Source organism: Calypte anna, chromosome 13 (assembly GCF_003957555.1).
Source record: "Calypte anna isolate BGI_N300 chromosome 13, bCalAnn1_v1.p, whole genome shotgun sequence".
NCBI classification, from domain to species: domain Eukaryota; kingdom Metazoa; phylum Chordata; class Aves; order Apodiformes; family Trochilidae; genus Calypte; species Calypte anna.
The window spans coordinates 16,410,597-16,435,082 of NC_044259.1; the positions used below are offsets into that span (position 1 = coordinate 16,410,597).

At 46.4% G+C, this 24,486-nt stretch overlaps 1 protein-coding gene and 1 long non-coding RNA gene across 3 annotated transcripts; one reads left to right on the forward strand and one right to left on the reverse strand.

The window, feature by feature from the left end:
• Positions 1 to 449: 449 nt before the first annotated feature.
• Positions 450 to 2,711, reverse strand: LOC115599040. The gene is made up of 3 exons (XR_003988101.1): positions 2,228 to 2,711; positions 1,818 to 1,906; positions 450 to 602 (listed from the first exon to the last, which is right to left on the reverse strand). It is a non-coding gene; the product is annotated as an uncharacterized LOC115599040 (long non-coding RNA).
• Positions 2,603 to 24,486, forward strand: SLC22A5 (solute carrier family 22 member 5). 2 transcript variants are annotated; one of them, XM_030458771.1, is made up of 10 exons: positions 2,603 to 3,247; positions 9,742 to 9,845; positions 11,046 to 11,200; positions 11,736 to 11,907; positions 12,764 to 12,890; positions 16,195 to 16,295; positions 18,992 to 19,206; positions 20,636 to 20,818; positions 21,254 to 21,389; positions 21,967 to 24,486. In XM_030458771.1, exons 1-10 carry the CDS (start codon positions 2,855 to 2,857, stop codon positions 22,052 to 22,054), a joined length of 1,674 nt encoding a protein of 557 aa, XP_030314631.1. In that variant the 5' UTR covers positions 2,603 to 2,854; the 3' UTR covers positions 22,055 to 24,486. The 2 variants fall into 2 exon arrangements, with proteins under 2 accessions (XP_030314631.1, XP_030314632.1); XM_030458772.1 differs by lacking the exons at positions 21,254 to 21,389; positions 21,967 to 24,486 and having other exon boundaries at positions 2,723 to 3,247; positions 18,992 to 19,216; positions 20,636 to 20,812.

Consider the following 24,486-nt stretch of genomic DNA (forward strand, 5'->3'; position numbering starts at 1 on the left):
GTTTCAGGATATGTTGGCATAAAGAGGTTTTTTGGGTTGTTTTTTTTTTTTAATCTTTTGGTGTTGTTTTATTTTCCCAAAGTATTTGATTTCTCCTCTGAATAAATCCCACTTTGTTTCCTACCTTCAGAGGGAGCTCACTGCAGTTCCAAAAGCCCCTGAAAACCCTTTGCACCATTTAGAAATGGAAAAGGGATTTGATGTTCTGGAGATGTACACCTGCAGCTCCTAAAAAAAACACAAATGGACTAATTTGGGACCATTTTTTTTTTTCAAAATAAGCCAACAGTGTTTTGTTTTTCAGATCCTGCAGATGTGGGGTTTTTTTAACAAGTTCATCATAGGATAAAACCTCAAATGTTCAGAGTTGTGCTACTAATGCTTTATGAACACTACACAGTAAAATACCTTTGGGGTTTCTTTATTCTTGGCCACATAAAGTCTGTCAGAGCTGGTGGACTGATTTTTATTTTTATTTTTACCTCTCCAAATAAGAATTAGCCACGATTCATCTTCTGTAAGAAGCACACTGGCTCATCTCTGACCTCAGAGTTCACAGCACGTTGGTTTCTGCTGGCATTTGGCACAGGATTGAGGCTCTCCTGGGAAGGTGAAGCACAAATATAAAGCTTTACAACACTGAAATGCAAGGAACTCGTGCAATTATTTCAAGCTGCTCTTTGGGATGCATAAATCCTCTTCCAGACTCATTTTCCTGCAGTTTTGCTTTAGCCATAAACGTGATGTGGCACGAGGCAAAGGTGACCCTGTGACTCCTGACATTCTCATCCTTTCTCAAGCTGGAATTTCTCTGATAAAAGCAGTATTTAATCTTTTTATTTTTACATATTATAACCTAGAAAATAATTTAGACACAATGAAATTTCACAACAAAACCTTTATATAGGTGTAGGGCAGGTTTGAGGACTTGGTTTAATAGAGGTGGCAGTATTTTTATTAAGATTTTTATATTAAGTTGATACTTATTTTATGTGATTTTAGGCTTGGGTATTTCTAAAAGGTAACTATTTTTGTACTCCCAAACTTTGTGGTACCTTGAAACCCAGTTTTCTTTTTTTAAATAAGAGAAAGGGTTGTGTTTATGGGGTGTGTTTTTTTTTTTTAATACTGGGGTTTAATCAGTCTCATTTTCTTGCTCATACTGTTGATTGTTCACTAGTGTCACATTTTAGCACATTTAATGGCAGATTTAAAATATATATATATATTTCACAAGAGTGGAATGCTTTTCTGGAAGGTACACAGGGGGCTGCCCCATGTGTCACCTGTTGTCACATTTACTCTGTGCAACCTTTGATCCTCAGCAGGTTTTTCAGAAAACTGTATTAATTGTCACTTGTTAACTTCTGTCTTGTAATAAAATGGGCATTGGTGTTGTATAACCCATTGGCTGTTGTTGTCATTTAAGAATAAAGTCCCCCTAACTTTAACCCTTTGTATAAAAGAAGTAATTTAAAATGTATGCAGCCTGGATAAAGTTTAACATTAAAACATTAAAGTAAGCTCCTCCACAACAAAAAGATTATTCAGATTAGATTCCCCAAAAGCAGATTGACAGCTCCACAGTTTTTTCTGATTTTTGGAGGGTTCAGTTTAGTCTGAAAAAGCCCCAGAAAAGACCCTGGCCAGGTTCAAGGTTGATTTTGAGGTTTAATTTCTGTTTTGGCTGCTTCAGTTTCAACCTTGGAGGTTTCACTGCAGTTCCAGGATGGGATGAAAGCTCTTTTAAATATCCTGAAAGAAGGGATTTGGCTTTAATTAAGTGAAGAAAAGGCTCAGAAATGTGATTTTTTTACCTTTATGGAGAGCAGGGATCATCACTCAACTCTTTAACCAAGCTCCAGGGGAGCCACAATCTTCCTGCCAGGACCGGGAATCTTTTGGCCTGAAGAAAAAATAAGAATAATTCCATTGATCACTGGTCAAAGGTAGCACGGGTGTCCTCAGGTAACACCTCCAAAACCTTTTTGTGTCACCTGGAGCCGATTCTGGATGAGTTTAACCCTTGGGATTGGTAGAAAACCTCAGGTTTTTGGAGCAAAACGATGGGAGAGAGCTCAGAGGGGGAGAGCGCCCGAGCCCCTGAGCCCTGAGGTTCGGGGGATAACGAGGTGGTTCGGCCCAAAAGGGTTCAGCCCGCACATTTTGGGGAGAAAATTAGGGTTCTGAGGGCTTCTCTCGGGGACTCTCAGCCGGGGACACGAACCCGGCCCGGTCCAGTCCAGCTCCGGTTCGGCCCAGCCGCAGCTTCCAAGTACCGGGGGGGACGGACCCGGCCCAGCCCGACCCGGTCCGGCCCAACTGCGGGTCCAAGGTGCCGGGGGACACAAACTGGGCCCGGTCCGGTCCGGCTCAGACGTGGCTTCCAGGTCCCAGGGGACACAAACCGGGCCCGGTCCGGTCCAGCTTCCAGGTGCCGGCGGACATAACCCCAGCTCGGGGCTCTTCCCTCCTGACCCAGGCGGGGATGTGAGCGCCGGAACCGGATGGGTTCTGAACGCCAGTTGGGTTCCGAACCCCGGTTGGGTTGCGAACCCCGGGCGGGGGATTCGAACCGGCGTCTCGCCGTCCCGCCCGGGCGAAGGGGCTGCCGGGAGCGGGCTGAGGCGGCCGGGCCGGGCCGGGCCTTTGCCGGCACCGCCGAACTCCTGAGGGAGCGGGAGCGGGAGCAGGAGCAGCGTTCGGGCTCCACCTGAGGGGCCTCGGGCTTTACAAACCCCACCCCCGGCCGCTCCCCCGCCGGCGAGGCCCGGCCCATGGCTCTGCGTTCGGCGGGTCGGGTCCGGGCCGTTTCCTGGCGGCTGCAGAGGGCCCCGCAGGTTGGGTCCGCGTCATGCGGGACTACGAGGAGGTGACCGCCTTCCTGGGCGAGTGGGGACGCTTCCAGCGCTTGGTTTTCTTCCTCCTCAGCGCCAGCATCGTCCCCAATGGCTTCAATGGCCTCTCCATCGTCTTCCTGGCCGGGACCCCCGAGCACCGCTGCGCAGTGCCCCGCGGAGCCAACCTGAGCGGCGAGTGGCGGAACGCCAGCATCCCGCTGGAGCTGCGGGCCGGCCGGCCGGTACCGAGCCGCTGCCGCCGGTACCGCTTGGCCCACCTCGCCAATTTGTCGGCCTTGGGGTTGCGGCCGGGTTGGGACGTGGAGCTGGGCTCGCTGGAGCAGGAGCCGTGTCTGGATGGCTGGGAGTACAGCCGGGATGTCTACAGCTCCACCATCGTCACCGAGGTAAAGGGGGGGTTCGGTTGGGTTGGGTTGGGTTGAAGCGGGGAGGGTGTCCCCGAGCTGCCCCAGGTGTTTGTGAGAGCTTCTGTTGGCTTCCACTTGCCCTGGGCTAGGGGTTTTGCATGGAGGGGATGAGGGGAAAAGGTTTCAAATTGGAAAGGTTTGGGCATTGGGAAGGAATTCTTTAATTTGAGGATGCTGAGACCTCGATCCAGGCTTCCCAGAGGAGCTGTGGCTGCTCCATCCCTCTCCCAGCCCAGGTTGGATGAGGCTTGGAGCAGCCTGGGCTGGGGGAGGTGTCCCTGACCATGGCCCAGGTTGGAATTGGGTGATCCCGAAGGTCACTTCCAACCCAAACCATTCCATGATGATCCCTGTCCCAGGCCAGGTTGGTTCGAACACCCAGGGCTGGGGGGAGAGGGGTCCCTGCCCATGGCCCAGGTTGGAACTGGGTGATCCTTGAGGTCCCTTCCAACCCAAACCATTCCATGGTTCTGAAGTGTGGCCTGAACCAGTTTGGGGCTGGACTCGATGGTCTCTGGAGGTTGCAGAGTCACAGAAAGTTTGGGGTGGGAAGGGAGCTCTGAAGATGATCTCCTCCAATCCTCCTGCCCAAGCAGGGTCCTGGCTGCAGGGCATGGGGGTCCCGCCCAAGCCCTGATCCTGGGGTTCTGTGGGATGTGCTCAGGGGGCTTCATTGGGTGTCTGCAGGTGGCTTGGGACAAGGGGCTCAGCTCACTCAGGGCTCCAGTGATGTCTCAGTCAACTCAGGGCATCAAAAGAGTTGGGTTTTTTCCTTTAAAAAAAAAATTAAAAATGGAGTTGAACTCACCCTGAGAGAGGAATCTGGGATGAGGTGTTTGGAAGAACATCTTTGCTGTGGCTGCCCCATCCCTGGCAGTGTTCAAGGCCAGGTTGAATGGGGCTTGGAACAACTGGTCCAGTACAAAGTGTCCCTGAGCATGCAGAGATGGTGCTGAAGGTCCCTTCCAACCCAAACCAGTCTAGGGTTCTGTTGTTGAGTTGTGCAAGCTTCAGGAGCTGAGAAGCCCTGGTTTGATGCAGGATCCCTGGACTTTGCTGTGTGTCTGTTCTGGTCATGCCCCAGTGCCCTGCAGGGCCAGGGCAGGGTCTTGTCTGCTCACACACACCTCTGGAGTCAGGTCTGTGGTCAGGACAACCAAGTGGAGGTGTAGCTGTGCTGGTTGTGCCTTTTGGTACAGGTGTTGGCTCATTTAAGATGCTAGGAAACAGATTTTGGGGAATAACTGAATTTTGAAAGGTGAAAAATAGTTCTCTTCAGAAAGTGTTTGTACAGCCCCAGCATCTCTGATCCTCTGGAGGAGTTGGACAGACCTGGAAGAATGGTTTGCTGTTATTCCTTGCTTTGCAGAGTGGGGTGTGATGGGTGTGGGTACTTAATGACCACAAACTAAGCCCAGAGGAGGAGGAGAGGGAGGAAGGGAGGCAGAAGGCATCGCCTCAACCCTTTCTACAGAACTTCTTTGGGGGAGCTGCTGCTCTCACTTTCCAGCCCCTGGGGTGCTCTTAGGGCAGGGGGAGACCATCAGCATCTTCTCCTGGCATCCAGGTGAGCACAGGGGGTTTGCTCCCAGTGCCTTGCTGCCTGAGATGCTTTTTGTCTCTGGCCCTTCTTTGCTGAGCTTTTTCTCAGTGCAAATTAAAAATCCCTTCAGCTCCCAGAGCATCTGGAAGGAACAGGAGCTGCTGCAGTTTTGCTCTGACTCTTTGTGCCTCTGGTTTGGCAGAGGTTTGCTGGCTGTGGGAGGTAAGGTTTGTCTGCCCAGACATCATGCACTGAGGCAGTATTATTATTATTATTTTTTTTTTTTTTCCTCCCTTCTTTAATTTGAAGGCTCCTGAGGGCGTTTTGCAAGAGCTGTGGCCTTTCACATACTTGCAGGTTTTCAGTGGTAAACTTGTTGAATTTCTTGGCTTGGTGCTGCTGCTTTTATGATTCACTAATCTTCTCTTTGGTTGCATATCTCCCAACTTGTTGAATAATCATGAGGACCTTTGTCCCACATTTCCCTAGCTGGCTCTGGCAGGGGGCAGAGGGGGATTTATTTTTTCTTTTAAGAAAGGTTTTTGCCGAATCTCTCCTGTCTCTACAGAGTCCTCGTTTATGGTTCTGCTTTTCAGGGGAGACTGCAAACATTCAGTTCCCTTTTTTCACAGACACCACCAGCAGAAGGGTGTTATTAGCCTGGCTGTGGTATTTAACCAGATCCCCCACAATAAAATCCCTTTTAGGCTTCTTTATTTTTTAAAATGCTGTCGCTCAGGGGCTAAGAAAAGCTTTGGCTCCAGAAGGCCTCTGTGTCATTTTTATTCCTCCCTCAGTCCCATAAAAATAAAGAATGTAACAGTAATAAAAAAGTTCATCTGTGGTAGTAGTAAAAGGAATCAAGCCAGGGGTGGTTAAGGGGAAAACCTGACTTCTTCTGGCTTTATATCTCTTGTGGGGATACACTGAATATCTGGAAATAAAGTAGTGCAGTCAAAACATTTTAGTCTAGAAGGGAGTAATTCTTAGATACTGAAACATAAATAGACACTGAGTTTTGCTACTCATCCTCCACATCCTTGTCAGAATAAGGGGAAAAAAAATCTGGTTTTCTTTTAATAATTAAGAATTAATGTCTGAAAGATTTACTTCTAAAATGCTGACGTTTTCAAGGAGTGATTAAAGAAGCACATAAAGCAGAACTGGACAAAGCAGAGAGGTTTCTGACCCTGCAGGAGAAAACAGGGTGAGTTTTATCCCAGAATTGTAGTCTTGAGAGCATAATAATTCCAGTTCTCTTTTAGAGGTCTCACAGTCACTATTTGGGTTCTCTTCAGGTGTAAAACACAGCTCATTTTTCTCAGCTACTGATGTTTGTGCCCTGTTTCCTTCCCCAGCCACCTCTAAAATGTGATGGGTAGCACAGAGTTAGCTTTTATTTTATAAACTATTTGTCACTTCCATTGGGTTTCTGTGCCAGTTTTACCTCTGTAAAACTTGAAAATAACTAGAAAGGGAGAAATTGAGCAGAATGTCTGTTTTGAGCAACATGTATATTTTGTGGATGACTTCTCTTTATGTTTAGATAACAACCTTTAAGGAAACATCTTCAAAATCTTTGGAAGTTTATTCTTGGAGGAAAGGATATTTAACAAGGCTCAGAGCTCTGAAGTTAACAGAAAATATTGACATAGGTCTTAACTAACCCATGGTCATAAGGTTTTATTATTTGTTTTTGAAGAACCTGCCTCTACTTGCAGAGAGAAGCAAGTGGTAGGAGAGAGGAGAGTCTGTTGGATCAGCCTCAGAAATTCCTTTTTGTTGTGTTGGGTTTGAAAGGGAAATCTCTGCAGATTGGGCCATTCCTTGTTCCAAAGTCATCACTGCTGCTGACAAAGCCATCACCCCAAGGTGCTGAATTGTTTGGGAAGGAGCTGGAGCCCAAAGTATCTTGCAGGCTCTCTGAGGGAGGTGTTTGAACTCCAACAGAGGGATGGCCTCTGCTAAATTTGGGATAAATTGGAACAAGGATGCTCTGGGCTGGGCTTTGAGCCTCGGGTACCAGCGCCGAGGAGCTCGCAATGCCCGCAGCTGCTCTTTGAAGCAGAGCTGGAATGTTTGTCTCCTTTTTGGTGCCCTGACACCTTGCTGAGGTGAACCTTATCTCCTTCAGCAGGGCAAAGGCCATTAGAGCTGGCAGGTTAACTCAGAGGATACTAAGAAGGGAAAATAACACATGGTTTTGGAGCACTGGGTCATCGGGAAGCGCGTCCAAAGAGCCCCGCGGGCAGCAGGAGTCAATCAGTAACTGCTCCTGGGGATGCTACTCTCCTGACAGTCATCCTTGGGTGACTTCTTCCTGGGCAACACACAGAGTGGCAGAAGGGTTCTGGGGGACTGATGCCACTGTCACTGACCAGCAGTGTAGGAGATGGACCTCGTTAGAGAGTCATTAAAAAAATCCAAGACTTCAGCATTTATTTACTGGGACAAGAAGTAACCAACCTTAAAGATCCCTCTCTTCTGATTCTCCTGCGTCTGTGGAGGCTGTAAATAGCTGGGATTGCACAACCAAGGTAGTTTTTCCCTTGGAAATTTTATTGTGAAGTTTGGTTTGGTGCCTGGTCCAAGATCTGCAGCGTGGCTGGGCTAGCAGACAGAAAAACAACCTGGTGAGCATTGCCACACTTGAAGGGCTGCTGTGTTTCCACTTGCCAGGGCAAAAAAAATAAAAAGCTTTTGGCAAACTAGTGCTAAACATTCTCATACCATCAACTTTTCCAAGCAGCATCTCTGTCTGAAGAAAACATTGGTGAGCAGGGCAGGGGCTGCAGAGCCAAGGGTTGCACAGCCTGGTGCCAAAGGACAGGGGGAAAGGTGCTGAGAGGAACTCAATCCCAACCAGAGGTTGGGAAAATAATGACTGCTTTGTCATGGGGGGGCTGCACATCACCAGGGTAGGCTCCAGTCCTGTTATTGAAGATTTCTGGCTCCAATAGCTGATCCAAAGATCACTCTCTTGGGAAGGAAGGACAAGTCTTCAGTAATGCAGGATTTGTCCTGCCAGGGGGATTTATTTTCCTTGTAAAAGTCCTCAGCACCAAAACCTTTGGACTGTATAAACCTTCTAACCATCATTTGCTGCATATTTGGAAGTGCCAGCTGTGTTTTATTAAAGATTCCTGGGTCTGTGGTCATCACAGAATTGCTCCACTTTTCTTTAATCTGTAATGAAGCACAGCTTTGGTTGAATAAATTCAGATTTAATGATAAATAGTACTGACAGTCACGGATCTAAATGATCTTGGGAAGTCCCATGAGGGGTAAACATCTGGGACTGGATTGAAAGCCATAATTCTGAAATGAAGTTCTGGAATGGTGCCTGGGGGATGGTCCTGCTGGGGTTTGTTGGACCAGAACTGGTCCCTGAGCCTGGAGCTGGTTGGGAATAAGGGCAAGGATAACAGTGAGAAGTGTAAAGTATGATAAAAGGAGAGGTTCTTCAGACACAAAACCAGATTTATCAAAGGAGAAGTTAAGAAATGACTTAAAAAATCAGGAAAAGCTGTGATTTGTTTGTTCCCATGACCTTAAAATAAAATGAGATGGATTCCTAAGGCAGCCCAAGGGGTTGGCAGGACAGGTTCCACCAACACCAAAGAGCATCACCCATCACTAGGAAAACTTCCAGTTGGAATTCCAAGCTGAGCTGCTTTTCCATGGGACAAGTGGCCAGGGTTCTGCTCCAGGGATTTGGGAGAGGAAGGGAAGGTGATTGCCTCCAGCCCTGGGGGTGCAGTGTTAGCAAAGAGGGTGGGGAGATCCCTGGAGCCAAAAGTTTAGCCCTAAAGAGATGGGATTGGGACAAAGGGAAACACTGCCAGGCCATGGACAAGGTAGGTGGTGGAGTTTTTTAGTTAAAAGCCTCCAACCCACACTACACTTAATTACTTGTAATTAGGGAGCAAGGGGGATTACTTCCTAAGGGTCAGGTTGGAGCTTTTCATTCCACCTTTTTTAATAGAGGTGAAAACCTAAAACTTTCCATCCCTAAAAGCTCAGCTTGGGCCCTGGGGGAGCTGTTTGAATGCCCCATCCCAGGAGCTGTGGTTGCCCCCAGATCCCTCTCCCATGGGCTGCAGGAATTCCTGCTCCTGGGAAGGTGTCAGGATGGGGAAAGCTTTGGGAAGTCCTCCAACTGCAGCATAGCAGGGAGGGGAGGAACCAGGTGTCCCTGCTGGGTTTTGTCCTTTCTTCTAATATTTATGTACTTTTTTCCCCCCAGATAACCAAAATAAAATGAAGACTTCTTCAGTAAGAGTTGTTGGGGTAGCTACAAAAATAACACCAGTGGTATTTCAAAAAATATGGGAGGAGATGGGAAACTATTGCAGCCTTCATTTCAGAAATATCTTGTTTTCTTCTTCCCTTTTGGTTTTCATTTTGGAGCTCTTGGATTGCTTGGGATCTGTTTCAGTCTGTATTCCAAAGATTAGAACTGAGGTTAGTTTGGTTCCCAGTCAGCTTCTGCAGTCTCTCAGAAATGTAACCAAGGGGGAGATAATAGAAAAAAACCTCTTATTTGTGTATTTCAATTCATCTTGAATGAGAAATGTCAATTTTCAGTGACAAGCTGCACTGTAGGTAGGGAAATCAAGCCTGGGTCTCTTCTTCCTCCTTCCAAACCCAGCAGAACTTCTGGAAGGGAGGATGAAATTATTTCTTGCTGTCAGTCCTGGGTGTGAGGGGAAGGACCAGAGGCATCAGGTGTGTCAGGAAAGCCACTGGTGTCCCTTGGGGGGCACAGAGCTGCATCCATGCTCTGGGCTAATTATTCATTTCTCTTTTGGAGAGAAAAAAGAAATAAATTCTCTTCCCTGCCCTTGGTTTGCATCCGGGCTCAGCCAAGATGGTTGGAAAGAAATCCTGTTTATTAATAAAAAACTTTTGCTGTTTTCTCTCCCCACAGTGGAATCTTGTGTGTGACAACGACTGGAAAGGACCCCTGAGCACCTCCCTCTTCTTTGTGGGTGTCCTGATTGGATCCTTTGCATCAGGACAGCTCTCAGACAAGTAAAGTATAAACCCCAGAGCTGCTGGCTCCTGGCTTCATGCTGCTGTGGGAGCAACTCATGGAGGGGAAGTTGCCTCTCAGTGGCTTTCTCCTGGAGCTCTCTAATCTGAAAATACAGAGGGGATCCCTTTAGGGGGTCCTAAAGTAGGACAGAATGGTCCAAAGATTGTTAGTGAATGTTAATCTCCATTGTTTGTTTTTGCAGCAAAACCCCTTGTGGAGCAAACTGGTTTTATGCCAGCAAACAGGTGTAGTAGATAAGTTTAATCTGGAAAAATCAGATCAAGGCCATTCTCTTCTGATTACTTTGGCCTGTGTTCAGAGAGTTCCCTGGGGCTTGGTTGCCTTTTTTTCAGGTCAAACTTAAAACTCCCTTTTTAACCCCCCCCCCCCCCCCAGCTTCTCTTCCTCATCATCAAACACAACTTTGAAGTCCAACACCCTGTGTTTGTGGGAGCTGCAAAGCTTGGAGTTTCCTCAGCTGTACTTCAGAGAAACAAGGCTTTGATTGTTAGGGGAATTAATTTTTTTTTCTAATTTTTATTTCTGGATTTCTAGTCCCAGAGCATGCTGCCTCTCTTATTTATCAGCACAAACATGAAAAAACAGAAGGCACCATGAATAATGTGATGCTGACAGGCTATGGGCTTTGCCCAGGCCAGGTTTAACTTAATTTCTTTTTTTTTTTTTTTTAATGCTTTCATCACTAGGATTGCTAATATCCCTTTAATAGTTTGTTTGATTGGTTTTTTTCCCAAGTGGAGTGAAGATTGCACCTCAGCAGCTTCCCTTCTTTTACCTTCTTTAACATACTGATCTGAGTCAGGAGCTGTGTGTTCCTTAGAGAAAAAGGATCACCAAGTCCTCTGGGATTCTAAATCGTTTGTTCCTGATGATTTGTCTCCCTTCTCATCCTATCCATAAAATACTTAAAGCACAAACTTAAAGGCAGCTGAGCTAGAAGCCTTTGGAATATTATCTTCTCTTGGCCAGGGGCTTTTCTTCAATATATTTAGAATAGTTGTGCCTGGGTCATGTTTTCTAAACCTCTGGTTCTTTGCAGAGGTTTTGTGTCTCCCTTAGTATGCATGTGAGTAATCTTATTTTTCTGACTTTGAAGATTTCATTTATTCTGCAGTGTAATAATCTGGGTTTTGTTGGTTTTGTTTTTGTTTTTTCTTTAAATCTATCCCTGGAAGGTTTGGCAGGAAGAAGGTGCTGTTTGCAACCCTGGCAATGCAGACTGGCTTCAGCTTCATCCAGATCTTCTCTACCAACTGGGAGATGTTTTCAGCCTTTTTTGTGCTGGTTGGCATGGGACAGATCTCCAACTACGTGGCAGCATTTGTTCTGGGTATGCAAGTCCTGCTGGGCACAGGAGGAGTTCCTGAGCCTTGGGCTTTCCCTGCCCCTTTCCAGTACTGCCTGAGTGTGTCTCCTCCCCACACACACACGTGGAAAACTCCTGCTCTCCCTGGAAGTTTCCAGTTGATGGAGCTGCAGTCTGAATTGCAGAGGGCAGGAACTGAATTTCCACAGCCCCTGAATTATTCCTGGCAGAAGCTGATCTCTAGCCATGAGAGGACCTCAGAGAGATCAAGCATTGAGAATGTTTTGGTGGTAGGTCAGGTGGTTTTAGCTCCTCGAGTAAAATATGGGATTCTAGGAGCATAGATTTATGGAATTTTAGCTACTTTGAGCTCCAGAGATACAGCAGGGCCTGGTTCTCTTCCCTTGAAGGTTGATGCAGGGTCCTGCATGAGCAGCTCTGTATCTCCAGGGGCAGTGCAGACCCAGTGCCTTTTAGCACCAGTCCTTAGAGGTGTTTTGGGGTTCCTCTGAAGTGCAAATGCTAATCTCCCCTCTGTTTTTTTTTTTTTTTTGAACAGGGACAGAAATTTTGGGCAAATCAGTCCGTGTGCTGTTCTGCACCCTGGGGGTTTGCATATTCTATGCCTTGGGCTACATGTTGCTGCCCCTCTTTGCTTATTTCATCAGAGACTGGAGGATGCTGCTGCTGGCACTCACTCTGCCTGGGTTACTCTTCATCCCACTCTGGTGGTGAGTAAGAATTTCAAAGATTTTGGGTCTGTAGAAAGTCCTGGCTGCAGATTTTTAAGGTTCAGGCTTGTGCTGATTGAATTCAGGGATGGGGAGGTGAAGGATGGGTGCTGTGTCTTTCTTTTCCCACCTGTTGAGCTGGGAGCCCTCAGTTTCTGGGGGATCTGTCATTCATTTTCTGTGGGCTTCTATAAAATTAAGTGCTGCACCAAACTCATCCTTCTGCAGCACCTGAAATGCAGGAGTTTTTAAGGCTAGGCCTGACACAGAGCTGACAAGCTGCAAAACAGGACTTGCACTTTGTGTCTTTGCTGGTTTTTTCCTTACTTCATGAAATGCTCTTTTCAGGGGACGTGTAAAGCTGGAATAGTCCACATGGGGGTGGTGTTTCTTCACTTACACAATCGTTTGTCTCTGCTTCCACCCAATTCCTGCTAAAGCTGGGTGACTGGGGTGACACCCACCTTCTGACTTGCCTTTTTGTGACACTTTATCCAATCCCTCATTTTCCATGTGTCATTCCCTAAGGCTTTGCCCCTTCATGCACACACAGGGGGCTGCTTCTGTCTTCACATTCCTGAGTTTTTTCATGAAACCACTTTCCCAGACTCCCAAGGTTTTGGTTGCTGCTGAGTCATTGCTTGTTTCTCCAGCATTTCTAAAACCAACAGCAGCATTTTTAGTCCCTTCTTGTTCCAGTCTGCTCTTGAAAAACTGATTTCTGGTGTCATTGCTCTCGGGTCTGCAAGAGCTGGCAAGTTTGGAGCTCTTCCTGCCTGGAACAATGTGTGTTGGAGCCTGCAGCAGTGCTTTCCATGGAAATGCAGAGCTCTTACTCTGAAACCTTTTTTTGCAGGGTCATTCCAGAGTCTCCCCGTTGGCTGATCTCCCAGGGAAGGTTTCAGGAGGCAGAAGAAATCATCCGAAAAGCTGCAAAAACCAATGGGGTTCCAGTCCCAGATGTCATCCTTGATCCCAGTGAGGTAAGATCTGTTCTGCACCCCAGTTTTTTGCTGGATCTGTTCATGACCACATAAAAATCTCCAGACACATGAAGTGAGTTCTGCCTGAAGTGTACTCTGTGTGTCCCAAGTGGGTAAAGGGCCATTTTTTTTTTTCCTGAAAAGCAGAATAAGCTTTCTTTGTTTCATCAGCATTTGCAGAGCCATTGCTGTTCCATTCTGGTGGGAATGCCAGCATGCAAACCTCTTTTTGACCCAGTTCCCAGCTGCCTGTTTCTTTTGAGCTGGAGTTTTGAGGCAAAAGTCATGAATTTGAGGTACCTCTTGTGTTGTGACCTCAGTACTTGTGCTGAGCAGACTTTTTGCTTCTGCACATCCAAGTCATAACACAGGAATAATCCTGGCAGGGGAAAAAGTGTCATTCTAGTTCAATTCCAGATTCAGCTCCAACTTCTGTGTTAAGGAGAGCAAAACATGAGCTCCTTTAGGGTAGAGTAGCTGAGCAGTGGATTTTCCTCCCCATCCATTTCTTCCAGAAAATGGGCTCCAACATCTGCTTAAGGTCCCTGGAATCCTCCATCTCCTCTTCTTAGAAAGAAATCCTGAGCTTATTGCCATTGCAGCATGTTGGACCAGGGGAAGCTCTCAGGGTGGTGCTTATTTGCAGATAAATCACTGCACATCAGCTTCCCAAAACACAGATCAACATCCTGCCACTGGAAGGAAGGGAAGCTCCACGAATGGACACCATTTAGGTTAAATTTAAATCAAAAACTCCTGTCTTTTTTTACATTTTAAGATAAAAGTCACACTGTTAGCCAAAAAAAGGGGTGCCAAAACTTTTCTTGGCCAGCAGTCTGTTGATGTTGTTCTTGTGTCTCCTTTCTGAAGAGCTCCAGCCCCTCTGGAGTGCTTAGGATGCATGTTTATTTCCTCAGAAATCCAGCTGGTCCTTAGCCCTGGAGCAGCAGCTGGAAGGTGAGTTGTGGATGGAGGAGCAAGCAGAGGGTTGGAGGATTCCTGGGACCCACACAGCAGATTTCCAAAGCACTTTAGGATCCAGCAGGTGACCAGTCACAGAGCACAAACAGGGCCTGCTTGGCTGCATTATCCCACTGAAGTGGGATAGTAATGTTTGGATGAGTGGTTTAATTACAAATCAGGTTTTTATTACCCTCCCTGCCTTCCTCTTAGCTTCTTGTTCCAGCCTGTCCTGCTCAGGATTATGTTGTCTATCTATCCTAAAAGACAGGATCCTTTTTTCTCATCAGCTGTAAATGTCTGAGCATTACTGTCCCTGGTTTTGTTTTGTGGTTTGTTTGGTTTTTCTCCCCTTTTTTTTTAATTTTTTTTTTATTTTTGTTTCCTGTTTGCTAGTTTCTTGGCAACAAGTAGTGGCAGAACCAGAGAAGAGCATGTGATTTATGAGAAAGGGCTGAGCTGCAGAGCTGTGTGGCTGGAGGCATGGTTCAGGCAGAGTGCAAGTCATCAGGTGTAAAGAAAATCAGGTTTATGAAGGCAAATAATCCACTGAAGTTTGCTCTGCACCAGCACCCAACCATTACTTTACCCTCCAGCTCTGCAGAAGAAGATAACCCTCAGAAAGACTTTTCCCTGGCTTGCAGAGGTTGCTTAAAACTCTTGTTCCCATCAGCTCAGCTACAGGTTAGAGGACACTGAGAAGATATTGTGGATTTGGAGTTGAGGGGCAAGACTTTAAAAGGCTTTTTGCCAAAAGGAACATCACTAACTGAACATGGAAGAGAGATTGATGAGGAATTGAGTTCAACTAATGGTTGGTTTTACCTCTTTACTGATGTGTTGTGTCCTGCATTACATCCAGCTGCTTCTAGGAGACCACTCTGATGTTCCAGGGAAAAAATTATTGTAATTTCAACTAAAACAGAGTAGAAGATGGTCTGTTAGACCAGGCAGAAGAAGTTTTAAGCAGTGAGGGGTTGCACGACAATCATTCTTGACTTTTACCTGATCATCCCTTGCATGCAGGGTGGAGGAGTGAGGAGGCAATGCCAAAAGAAGGCAGTCACTCTTCAAACATCTTAAAATTTAATTTGACCTCCTCAGGTCATGCTGACCTAAAAAAAAACCAAGGAAGGAAGTGATCTTTGTGTACAGTTTATTGTGCTTGCACATAATAGGTGCCTGTCAGGCAAGAGGCATTCTTGCAGCTGGAGAAGTCTTTGCTGAGATGTTGTGAGGTGTCTGGGCAGGTCACAGCTCCAAAGTGTGAGAGTTATAAATACTACACTGTTAATTTTGGTAATTTTGAGCTGCTAAGGTGGATACTTGTTTCCTTATGGCTTAGGTTTCTAACTGTTGATAGGCTCTGAGGTTCTGCTGGATGTAAAATGGCCTTAAAAATCCCCAAAACAAAACTCTGTGCAAGACTGCAGGATGAAAATCTTGCAAAAGGTCTTACTGTGAGACTGTTAAAATAGCATTAAATTGATGAGTCAGGAAAAAAAAGTTTAAATTCCTTTTTTTTTTTTACAGTCTCATTGAGCATGAAACTTGTTCACATGCTTTGTGGATGAGTATCTCTGCACTGTTTACTTGGAAGTGGTTTTATTTCAAGGAGCTGGAAAGTTTCACGGGGAAAGGAGAAGTGTGGAGTCTTTTTGCTGATCTCAAAACCCCTAAATAATGATTTAGGGGACTCTTCAGCTGACAAGCCAGTTTCTCTCTGTTTCAATACATTACTCTCAGGGTCAGGATGAGGACACATTTACTAAACCAGTTCTGTTGCACTTCTAATCTTCTTATTTCTTGCCCTGTCTTCAGTGGACATAGAGGACAGCTTGTAACTTTATTTTTGCTGGCGTTTGAAGGCCATTCTTGGTGTTTCAAGTTGCCCTCAGGCTAAATAAACCCACATTTTTCAAATGTTTTATGATCCTGGCTGCTCTCTTTTTCTCTGGGTGCAGCTGATGTGCATCATCCCCAAGGTGCTCTGCTCACAGTAAGATCAAAACTCTGCCAGCAGTGAGACAGAAATGATGCTGTGGTTTTATCATTCAAGCAGAAAGTGCTCAAGAATCAGTTGCTTTGTGAATCTCTGGGCAGAGAAAATGATTTCTGATTCCAGCCTATATTTGAAGTGACTTGAAATGAGGGAGGAGCAGCTGGTTTCACAGCCTGTTTGTCTCTCAGAGCTTACATGGGTTTGGTTAAAAGTGAGGCACCTGTTTGATCTCTGCAAAAAGAAAAAAAAAACCAAAATAGGTTGGGGGGAAGTTAATTTTCATGAAAATTCTGCAGATTCTGCTGAGTTAATGTTCTCCTGGCTCTGTGTGTTTGTTTCCAGCTGCAAGACTTGGATTCCCAGAAGCAACAGAGCTACACCATTCTGGATCTAGTGAGAACCAGGAATATCCTGACTATCACAATTATGTCAGTGCTGCTTTGGTAAGTCTGGAAGCACAAACCCAGCAGAACAGTTAAAAAGTGCTCACTGAATGCTCTAAAAACCAGCTGGAAAGCCAACAACCTGCTGGCTGAAGCATCGGAGTTCTGGTTCTGGAGGTTCTTTCTTTCAGGAAGAGTCCAGGAGCACCTCTGGGTTGGTGTTGCTGGCAGTGATACCTGCCTGGGGTTGGCCCCTGGGGAATCTCCATCTGCCTGGGAGGTTTTTAAGAGGGATGAGTTGTCTCCCACTTGGAGAAGTGTTGCCCAGGGTCTGAACACAAGGGCTGGCTGAGGGGTGGGAGGGATCTCCTCAGCTCTTTTGGGTTGGCTTTTAATTTGATCAAACTGCCTCTGAAGTTCTGATCTGAGATTTCCCTAAACCTTCCTGCTCCTCCTCTGCTTTTACCCTGGCTGCAGCTGCACTTTGTGCTCCTTTGGATTCAAGTTGTCATTTCCTTTGACTGGGAACCTCATTGAAGCTGTAATTGCTCAAAAGAGGGAAAATAGATGGGTAATTTACACCCAGGGGCTATAAAAATGAGGTTTAATTCATGCCTCTGCCTACAGCATCCTACCCAAGAAGGTCCCTCAGGAGCTTTAGAGTTCACTAACTCTGTTTGCTGCCTGACTGAGCAACATTCCCCTGCTTTAGTGAGCCAAAGCCTGGGAGCTCAGTCCCCTGACCTGCCAGTGCCTACAAGCTGATGTGGCTCTTTTTGGGTCAAAGGATGGCTTGGTTAATATTTAAGCCAGATTCCCTTGCCTTGCTACAAGCACCATCTGCATGGAGTCCTTCAGGAGCTGGTTTGGCCTCTGGGGCTGTAGAAGTCAGATGCAAAACCTGTTTGAAGGGAGAGATGTGGCCATATGTGATCCCTTCCATGTGCTGAGGGGCTTTTTATCCTGTGAAAAATGGAATTTTATGATGGGCAGGAAGGGTCAGACATGTGCAACTGACTTACCCCATCTTCCCTCTTCTTGCAGAAGAATTTTCTGTTGCTTTGGGCAACTTTTCCACTAGTTTTACCTTGGGTGCCAGTTGCCCAACCTCCTTTTAATTCATTTCCCAAAATGTGAAGCATCCTGTGGTAACTCACAGCAGGGTTTTCCAACCCACAGAATCCTGATGGTATCTTCTCTGTTAGGAAACAAAAAAAAAAATCATTGTTTTGTTAATTTTGAGTAAGCAGCAGAACTCTAATCCCTTGGTGTTTGCCTTAGGCAGGAGGAAGTTTTGCAGTGTAAATACCCCTGTAGTTTTCCTAGGAATTTTTTTTTTTTATTGGCCAAGGTGATAAGCTAAGGCAAACTGCTAAGGAAAGAGAACTCCAGCAAGCTCAGTTTGTTTGCATATAAAAATAACTCCCAGGGTTGGAGGTGTTGCCCAGCACTGTGGAAAGCACACATCACTACTCTGGAGAAGAAGAACTTCAGCTGGCAGGGCTGGGCAGCCTCAGCTGGCTGACTTCAAACTTTCCCAGCTACACTGAGCAATTTATTTGAAACCATTGGACCACAAAAGCTTCTTCCCAGGTCGAGGAGGAGGAGGAGCTGGTCCTTGGCCAGTGGTTTTGCTCTGGCAGGTGGATGCTGAAGGAGGTGAGGTGCTGAGTGCCCTTGGCCTCACCGTTGTAGCACTGGGGTCTCCTTGGTGCTGCTGGTGAAGCACAACCTCCTCTTTCTCAGCATTTCCCAAGGCATGCCAGGTTTTGTCTCCAAGGCCACTTGCCCCTGATGACGTGGCAGCCAGCTGTCCTTGGCAGGGGCACTGGGAAGGTGGCAAAATTCCCAGCCACCATGGGACTTGGATGCTGCCCAGCCAGCCTGGGGCACGGCAGAGAAAAAGCTCCCATTGTCTGGGGCTGTCCAAATGTGGATGCTGTGCTCCTCCTCTCTGACTGCAGACACAAAGCATGGAGGGTACTGACCAAAAAACAACATTCTCCACTCAGAACTCCTTGGCAAACAGAAGGAAAAGCTTCTCTAGGCCTGGGCAGCCCTGAAATGCAGTAATCAGACTTTCAAGCTGAGGCTGCTGGGTGCCTGCACGGGGGGTGATTAGCACTTATCTCCCAGGGCTGACATGAAATGGAAGGGTGGAGGTGAGAATTAGTCAGCTCCTCTCCATCAGCATGACCAGCAGTGACAAATGAGATGTCCTGAAGTGACAAATACCCCAAGGTTCCCTCCAGGGTCTGGGGGAGAGCAGGCTGGAACCTGCAAAGCCTCAGGAGTAGCAGAGTAGCTGCAGCACCACTGGTGGGCTCACCACGAGTGCCCCAGTGAGGCTGGCAACATCTCTGGAGTTACCTCATTGTGTTTTTATGTTCAACAGGATATTTTAATTCTTCTAAAAATGTTTTCTGTCATTGAATTCAAGAGCAGCTCCAAAGATCAAAGGCAGCAGCACAGTTTCATTGTTCTGAAGCTGGCGCGTGAGTTGCTTCAGAGGGGAACAAACCTGGCAGCTGCTGAATTTGCCCAATGTGATCATTCCACAGAATTGCCACAGTTGGAAAAGGCCTCTTAAGATCACCATGTCCAACTGTCAACATCCCCCCTGAAAAAAATAAATCTCAATATCAGGAAAGTGTCCCCAAAACCTTTCTGTGCCCAACAGGGCCGTGAGAGAGGTTCGTGGCGACCTCGAGGGAGCAAAGCAATTTCTCTGATGCTGTTCTCCTGCTTCTTTTCAGGATGATCATCTCCGTGGGGTATTTTGGGCTTTCTCTTGACACTCCTAACTTGCACGGGGATGTCTACATGAACTGCTTCCTCTCAGCAGTGATTGAAGTCCCAGCCTACACCATCTCCTGGCTGCTGCTCCGCAACCTCCCCCGCCGGTACTCGATGGCTGCTGCGTTGTTCTTGGGAGGCTGTGTCCTGCTCTTCATTCAGCTGGTGCCTTTACGTATGCAATCGTCAGTTGATCTCAAATACTCACATGATAGATGAAGTGCTGTACCCTAGGGGTGGAGGGAAAGTGGCCTGAGGGGATTAAATACCCCTCAGACCTTGTCTTTGCCCCTCTTCCTCGAGAATCCTGGAATCGTAGAATTCTGGGGTGGAAGGGCCCCCAAGGATCACCTGCTCCAAACTTCCTAGGTAAAAATAGGGTGGCCCAGCACCCTGCCAAGCTGGGTTTTAACCCTGTCCTTAATCCACCACTTCCCTTGGGAGATTAGCCCAAAATCTCATTGTTCTCATAGTGAAAAATGTTCTTCTGGAGTCCAGTTGGGATCTCCCCAGAAGTAGCTTGTACCCATCACCCCTTGGCTTCTCCATGGGACTCCTGGGAAAAAGGGAGTTTCCATCTTTTTGGCAGCCACCCTCTGTGTTCTGATCCCTGGTAGTAGAGGAGCTCAGACAAGATGTCAGATCAGAGCAGTTTTAAAGGTGGCTCATTGGCTTTCTGAGCTGTTGGGATCAGCTCTGTATTCCAGCTTTTCCTTATGAGCACATCCCTGGGAAGGTCCAAGTATAAAACCAGGACTGGACCAGCCAGAACTTGGCAAGCAGAGGTTACCAAGAGGCTGCAGGAACTGTTGACTGCCTCTTTATGGCTTCTTTAAACAGCTGTATTAAATGAAGACATTGTGGAAGAATTCTTGCTGAGCAAAGGCTTGGGCTGAATGAGTGTTGATTGTCAAAGTAATGTTTGGCAGCTTGAAAGAAGGAGAAAATGACATTTATTGCAAATCAGGCTGTGGAGATCTTCAGGCCAGTTGGAGTGAGAGGGTTATGAACCCTTCCTGGTCATGTTGGGTATGACCGGGGGGGTCTTGTTGCTTAGCACTTGTTTGCATTGTAAAGAAGAAAGAAAAGAGCCTGCCCAGAAGTGCCTTTTTGATCCAGGTACTCCCTGTTGCACTCTCCTTCTCCAGTCCTTGGAATCAAGGGGAGGCTGATAAGATCTCTTTCCATTTTCCAGGCTCACTGTCCCAGTCAAGGTCAGCCCAGCTTCCTCTAATTAAATTACTGACTTGTAGCTAGGAATGTTAATGAGAAGCCGAGGCAGGGAACCCAAAACAACTTCTTTCAAATGTTTAACTTGACCATAAGTGACTTTTTAATGAAGCAAACATTGTCTGCAAGAGCAGAGAGCTGGCCCCTGAAATCTGACAGGGCCTCCCCAGTTCTTCCTCTCTTCTCCTTGTTTTGTTTTGTTTTGTTTTTTTCACTTGGCAGAATTTTCAAGGAAATGAAAATGTTGAGCCCTAGTAATTTAAAAAATAAACCAGTAAATAAACTGGACATCAGATACTGGAATGAAATGGGAGTTAAGAGTGGGAATGAGGGAGTCAGAGCTGGTCTGGAACCCTCCTGCCTTTTGCTTTCAGATCTCCGTGCCCTGTCCATCTTCCTGGTGATGTTAGGGAAATTTGGGATCACCTCTGCCTTTTCCATGGTTTACGTTTACACAGCTGAGCTCTACCCAACTGTGGTGAGGAACATGGGAGTGGGAGCAAGCTCCATGGCCTCCAGGCTGGGCAGCATCCTCTCTCCTTACTTCGTTTACCTAGGTGAGTGAACTCCTGGGGGAATGTTGTGGGGGGCAGGAAGAAGCAATGCTCCTGCCCCAGAGCACTGTGCCCCCCTCTGCTGGGTTTTTCTGAGGGTTTTTTGTTTCCAGGTGAAGCTGCAGGTAAGAAGGGGATCTCAGCAGCTCTGAGCAGCTCCACTCATAACCTAGAGAACTTGTGTTTCTGGTGAAGAGCGGTGCTGCTGGCTCAACAGGGACAGCTCTTAGAGCTGTTATCTCCCAGATTCCTGAGCTCCTAAAACCACTTTAAAAAAAAAACAACACATTTAAACTAAAATAACAATCCCAGAGTGCTGAGTTTCTTGCTTTTTACTGCAAGTGTAAGTCTTGCAGGGCTGAAGCCCTGTACCTGGGTACAAACATGATCAGAGCCTTGGAGCTGATGCTGGCTTTTTGTGTCTGGGTATTCTGCCAGGTGCCTATGATAGGTTCCTGCCTTACATCCTGATGGGAAGCCTGACTGTGCTCTCAGGAATTCTGACTTTATTTCTGCCAGAAAGCTATGGGATGCCTCTGCCAGACACAATTGAGCAAATGCTGTTGGTGAAAGGGTAAGTGCCACCTTCTGATCCTAACACACCAGCTGCTCTCTGGTCTGAGGGGAGGAGAGGACTTGTCTGGGTGTTGCCAGAGGGGGAGGTTGGCTTTGGCTGGGCAGCTCATGCTCTGCTGAAGAGGGAAAGGCTTGGCTGGAACCAGGTCCCTCTTCCCCAGTGTGTAAATTCATGGGTACAACACCAGGCTCCAGATGTGTTGCCTTGTTCTGAACACAAACAGATTGCTCATCTGGACTGTACTAGAAGTGGTGTTGCTCTCTGTAGCTGCTTTCTAAAGCAGTGTCTTCCATCTTCTAGAGATGGCTGAAGGGCTGAACCCTTCCAGTTTAGTTCAGCTGACCTAAAAAGGCATGGAGAGCATTTTTGGCCTTTTGCCCCAGCTCTGATTGAAGGTGGCAGATGAGCATAGACCTGCTGAAAGACAGGGACTTGTCCAACAGGATATTAAAATCAGGGGCCTGTGATGCCAAAATGGGGCTCAGGGTAGCAAAAAGGTATTTATCCCCCTGTTCTCTTACCTGTTTTTTGAGTTCCTTTCTTCTCATTTCTTTTTTCCCCCCTCCTGCCCTAGATTTGAGTACAGGCCTGCATCTGGTAGCCCAAGGGAGTCCAAGGAGGAGGAAGAAAACCCAGAGATCTTTAAAAGCACAGCTTTTTGATGGGATTCCTCTCTGCTTCCTGGTGGACTGAAAAAATGAATGGACCTTTCACCTAAGAGTCATTCTAGAAAGGGCTAGTGGTAACTTTGTTTCCTGCAATTTTAACCTTATTTATTAATTTAAGCACTGTGTTCCCTACCTTCTCTTTTTATATGACCAGAAATACTGTAAAGCCTTCAGTGAGATTGCTCAGCCAGAGGTGTTTCAGTGCAGTAGTACCATGGAACAGAGTTATCTGATCAATCCTTTGTCACTTTAGGTGGATAGGTCAGCTGAAAGATACTTGAAAATTAATTTGAGGGCTGGCAAGATACCTGGGTTCCTCAGAGAGCCTTCTCCAGAGATCAAGAAGTACAAATTGCAAAGAAAAAGCTGCTAATTGGTTTTGATCCCTTGACTTCTGCCCCCTGGACAGGAAACTTTATTTATTACACTGAAGGTTATGAGATGATGCTTCTCTGTGCTCTTCCTCAAAATGATTTTGCAGATGCTGAATTTGTTGCCAGATTCAGGAAGGTGCAAAGAAAGATTCTGAGCATAAATTCTTGAGAGATTTGGGAGGTTTGCCTCGCACAAAATATTCAGAGCACTGAAGTTTTGCTCACAAAACTCAATTCCAGTGCTGGTTTTTACTGTACTGGGGTGGTGAAGTGTTTACATCTCCTTCCAGGCTGAATTTTATTTTCAAGGATGCAAAAAAGGTTTCATCCCTGTGCAGGGAGAGTGGTGTTGGGTTGGGGTTCTTCCCTCCTGGAAATTTTCTAAACTGTTTTTAATGTTTTCTGTGCAATTTGGATGATGGAAACAACTCTCCTGTCTCTGTGCTTTCCAGGCACATGCACACAGCTCATGTATTTAGAGGTAAATTTGGGTGATAATCTTTGCCACTCCTTTGACCTTGTGGTGGGACAGAGTGAGAATGAAATTCAGATTCTATTTCTAACCACTGGGTCTCCATTTCTCAAGTGCCAACTGTGTGCTGGCTCTGAGCTCTGGTATTTCACTCAGCTCATGTCAGCAGATTTGTTTTCAAATTTTGGTTATTTAAAAACAAACAAAACAAAACAAAAGCCCCAAATCACTTGCCAAGAAATTACCACGTGGGTTGCAAAAGCACCCCTGGCATTACCTGTGTTTGTTTAAATATATCCAGTATATTTCTGTACACTCTCCTGTGTGCCCTTCTGCTTGTGCTTCCACAGGTGGCAGTGCTGAAAGATCCCTCTCTTGTAGCACTTGTTTGTGTTTTGTTCTGTCTTGTGGGAATTTAATAAACAGAACCTGAACCTTTGTAGCCAAGGTTGGGGTTCCCTCTGCTGCAGCAGCTGCTGGTGGAAGTTTGATGGTTTTCTGCTCTCTTGAAATACATCCATGGCATTGATTCCACACTCTTGTGAACCTTCTGTCTTTCCCCACCTCCTTTTGGGGTTTAATTCCTGGCTGCAGCTGGATGTTGCCCAGTGTTACCAGCTCAGAGAATGGTACCAAGGAAAGCACTTTGGTTGTCCCATCAGTTTTTCTTGGAAAAGAAATAATCCCCCAGGGTTTGGGGAGGTTCAGGGTCACTCCTGCTGAACAGCTTGGGGTCAGATTGTGGTTTGAAGCTGGGGTAGAAATTGAGAACCTGGATTTTGCAAGGCTGGCTGCACATCCCATCATAAATACTATCCCATCATAAATAGCCTTGCCATGAGCATGTAAGAACCAGTCCTCCTCACCCAAAAAACATGATCTGATCTGTCAGGCTTCCCAGCTGACTTGAAAGAGTTGTTGCAAAGCTGAGGTGATGCCCTCAAACCTGCTCTTGTTCTTTGGAAACCTGGTGTCTGGAAGCATTTTTCTTTTCTGGGTGTTGGAGGGGAATGATCTGATAACCAGAGGAATCTGCAGCTTCCTTGGCATCAGTTTGCAAGTGTAAACACTCTCTGCCTGTAAACTCTTGCAGGAAATCTCCAGCCCTGTGAGATGCAGGTGAGCCCTAAAATACAGAGTGGTTCATGTCTGATTCACCTGTCCTTCCTTCCCCACTCTTTCACCCAGCTCTGTGCCACACCAGTGAGGCTTTTCTTCTGGAATGTTGAAATATGTTTACTAAAGTTTGGTGGGTTGTTTTGTGGCTGTTTTATTATTATATTATTATTATTTTTAATCCAGGCAAAGTAGAGAACCCAAAGGCCATCTCTCTGGGTCAGAACCATACATTTTTTGTTCAGGCTTATCTTGGGAAAACCAAAAAACACCAGTCACAAATGTAGAATGTATTTAATGCAGCTTACTGGGTTATTTTGCTTTGTTTTTTTTTTTATTTTACCTTCTTTTCAGCTTTCTAACAGCAGAAGCTTGCTGTAGTGGGTAGGCACAATCCAGCTAAAAGGGGTTTCCAAAATAAATCTTTTTTTTTTCCATCTTTCAGAAGTGGGAAGCCTGGGGAA